The 4,116-nt window shown below is 32.2% G+C and overlaps 1 protein-coding gene across 3 annotated transcripts in view; it reads left to right on the plus strand.

The window, feature by feature from the left end:
• LOC100571778 overlaps positions 1-1,825 on the plus strand; it is a 30,127-nt gene extending 28,302 nt beyond the window's left edge. For 2 of the 3 annotated variants that reach the window (XM_008186136.3, XM_016805477.2), the window contains one exon: positions 1,136-1,821. In XM_008186136.3, the coding sequence (XP_008184358.1) occupies positions 1,136-1,289 (154 nt within the window). In that variant the 3' untranslated portion in view covers positions 1,290-1,821. Of the gene's footprint in view, positions 1-1,135 lie in introns of all 3 variants that reach the window. The other variant, XM_029486732.1, reaches the window with a different exon arrangement.
• Positions 1,826-4,116: the final 2,291 nt, after the last annotated feature.

Below are 4,116 nucleotides of genomic sequence, written 5' to 3' on the forward strand. Positions count from 1 at the left end.
GATCGCAAAATTAAAATACAGTAAAGGCGATGATGTTATTTAACGGCTTTCGATATGTATTAGGTAGATATATTGTATAATATACTCATCGGTGGCAGATTTAATTATTTCAATAATTATCGTAAACTATTTAAAAATGTTAATGGTTTAATTTTAACTTCACTTTTTGCATTTGAAACTAAACGTTTAACTTAATTGATTTTTAATGATACTAACTTAATAAATAAAAGTTACTACCAATCAAATCCATTATCCATTTATTTATAAATAATTATATAACAAAATTATTATTGACGATAGTACGCTACGTAAGAGAAGATTAAAAATGTAATCCTCAAATGTACCTCTTCTTGTCATATTTATAGTCAGAATCGTTCAATAAAAATAACTTAATTTAAAGTTTTTGAGGTGGCTACAACTTTATTTTTTTCTGACCGATTTTCGTATCGCTTATAACATTTATTATTGTTACCATGGTAACCTTGCCCCCAAAAACATTTCGTAGATTTTTCTTGCATGGCAAAAAATATCAAGCAGCGTGCTACGATTTATCTACCAACTATCTTACACCATATATTAAGGCATACAGACATTTATTTTAAACTGTATCTCTCAGCTATTGTTAAATCTAACAAAAATCAACTCAATTTAGCATAGTTCATTTTGGTGGTTTCTGAATATAATAATAAATTGATACCTAGGCAATCCATATAAATTCTAAACTTTTTTAAACTTTTTCGGTCAACTACCCGATATAAAATATCATTAACTTGCCCGGCCACGGATTTAAGATTGAAACGATGGTCGGCAAAACCTTAAGTGGCAATTTGTGCAAAAGCCAAAATTCATATTCGTGTACCGCGTGACAAAACCGCACAAAACCTTTAACCTTTTCGCTGTAATATCAAGGTGAGCTCCAGAACAACATACAATATAGGTAGGGCCGCCCGCATATTAGTCTGCGTTTGCCTACGAAACGACCTGCCCGTTAAATCCGCCATTTCGGTGTCGCCAAACGGTCATGTTTTGTTTTTTGTATTCAATTTAATCGCATATGTGCGTTCAGGACTTTTAGCAGGTATATATTATTATACACGGACGTACCTATATGCGTACATTTTTTTTTTTTTACCAGGTATGTCGATGGCTGTTTGCAGAGTTGCGACGACGCGGACGGCTGCAACCCCGCACCGCCGCCCAAGTCTCTGGACACGACGCTGCTGATGATGTTGGTCGTGATGCCGCTCGTCGTCCGTTTCATGCCGCACGAATGGGCGCCGGACGCGTGACGACTGCTCGAGCGTGAACTAAATACCATATAGGTGTATGTTTTTTGAAAAAAAAAATACTCGTTCGAGGTCATTCTCGGGCGTTTTCTAACGACCAGACCGACGGCAAACACGCAACGATCAATTAAACGACGGGGTGCCTTGTACATATACGTATACGATGTAACGATACATAACGCCGCCGTGGACATCAAATTTTTACCCCATCCCCCAAAAGCCCCCACGAAAACCCGTACGATACAATATCCTGTCATTATATAATTTTGTCTCCCCTTTCAACGACCAAATACAATAAGGAAACGGACGTCGAGTGGTTTGTATTCAACTTGTAACTACGTGCTTTTCGCGTGAATTGTTAATTATTATTATTATTCATTAATTATAGATTATATTAACATTATATTATATTGTAACAATTTATGTAACATGACATATCCCAGTTGAGCATATCTTACTGATGAAACTATTTCCATTTAAAAAAAACTATTATTATATATGTAGATGATTAAATATTACGATATTAAAAAAACAAAATCATATATATTATATACTATTGTAAACATTCTATACAAATATAATATACGATATACAATATGTATATTGTATATAGATGACAAATTGCGTGTCGGACTTATTAAAATATTTGATTGTATTGCTGTATTGTAATTTGATATCACTTTTTGTCTTTTCCTCGAATGTATAGTATAACAGCACTTGTTTATATTTATTTTTTTTATCCATGATATTAAAATGTCGATAAAGGGTAAATTCTTAGTGAATATTTTATATTAACGTCTGTACACAAAGTGTTTCTTTTAAAAGTAAACACTCATTTCATCGAAAAGTATAAACGTTTCTGGAAACATTTTTAATACATGATTTGAAGTCATTGTAAAACTACATTTTTAATAAAAATTACAACTTAGGTATTATTACTATTTTTATCATTATTATTTTTTGTTTATACTTTTTCAGATGACAGCATACACTTACAGTACAATATAATTTTACATTATACTCCTAAGCGACCAAAACCGAATATTTTTTAACAATTTCACTACATAAAAAAATCGAATTTTCAACGTGTGTTAATTAACATAGTTGAAAAGTTAAAACCGCATGAACTTATAAAGTATAACTTATAACTAGATACTGATAAGTATTTAAAGTTTTGATACCTCAAAACAGTTTTTTGAAGTTTCGTTTTATTAAAATCTATAATGCTCCGCTTATTTAATATTTGAAATGTGTATAACCTATCACTAAAATAATTATCTAATCATTCGAAATTTAATTTTTATGCATTGAAGTTCTTAGAAAAATATTTTGATTTGGGATACAAAATCAGACGCATGTATCCATCGTTTAAAAATGTAAACCCTTCAACAACTATAACGATATAAAAACAATAATACATATAGGTAGCTTATTTTTTTATAAAATAATGTTTCGTAAAGATTTCAAATTATGTTTAAAAAATTAAATAATATATATATATATATATATATATTTAAAATCGGTTAATACTTTTCGGTATAATGTTAAAACAACCACCTTGTATATAAATAGCCCGCGCGACATTGCAGTGAAGTTACAAGTTAGTTACTATTTTCAGAAAATTAACCGTCGTACGAAAAACGTTAACCACGAATCGAACATATCCCGCAAAATGTATGCCATAAATATTTATTGTACATTTACAGCGTGAAACGACTGTGTACCTCTCTCCGTGTAATATATATATATATATATAGTGTAGCTCGTTCCGTGTGACGGCATTGCGTGCGTCGAAGACGAGGCGGAGCCGAATTTCTGAATGGATTTTTCTCGACTTTACGGTGAAAGGTAAAACACCGAGGGTTGAAAACACAATTTAGGTCAAAACCATGGTTAGAGCTTTGACGGTGCACTAATACGCGAGTAACAGTATTATTAGCGTGGAGTTTTGTAAAAAAAAAAAAATTTAAATATATATTATATATAAAAATATTGATTGACAACAATAATTGCGGGAGGTTGAAACGAAACGAGCGTATACCATTGGAAAACAACTGTATTTGTATAATTATACTTCCACCCCATAATATTGATTTATTATTAATATTATTCATATAACTTTTTTAACCGACGTCGACGTGATTTCATGTACATTTTAATCATACAGTTGTTCACATCGTAATGGCCAATATGTAGCACTGCTGTGGCTGAGAACGGAATAATTGTATATTACGAGGAGAGCTCTATAATATAATAATGTGGTACAACTCGGCAGGTAAGTCATAATCATTTTTCTCATATTATTAATACGCAGGTATACAATAGGTATGCGACGATGTCACGCGGTTTTCCTAAGTCTTTATATATATATATATATATATATTGTATACCTACGTATAATTTATAGTGGTCGATATCAAGAATAAGAGCTCACCCCCTCTGCGAAGAAAATGAAACACAATTTCGGAAAGCGATATCATATTTCTATAATAGTTATTTATCGATCGCGGAAAATTCTTGTCGTGTTATTCCGGCCTTCGTGAAATATGTGTGCTGCCGCAGAGATTCCGAGACCTAATGTGTTTTCCGAATCACTATACGTATCATACCTATATATATTGTCGTGTGCAGAAAAACCAGAGCAGGGCGAGACGACCGAATATTGGCACATTCGGACTTTCCATGATGTCTCGAAATTCTCGATATTATATTGAATATGAAATTTTTCCTTCAAACGCCGTAACACTTGATTGGCTTGTGATGTCTAGACATTTTTAATAACTCGAATTTTTTTCTTTCCCCTTGAACTCCAAAGGTTACCCGCGAGGGC

This window comes from Acyrthosiphon pisum, chromosome A1, assembly GCF_005508785.2.
Source record: "Acyrthosiphon pisum isolate AL4f chromosome A1, pea_aphid_22Mar2018_4r6ur, whole genome shotgun sequence".
NCBI lineage: Eukaryota > Metazoa > Arthropoda > Insecta > Hemiptera > Aphididae > Acyrthosiphon > Acyrthosiphon pisum.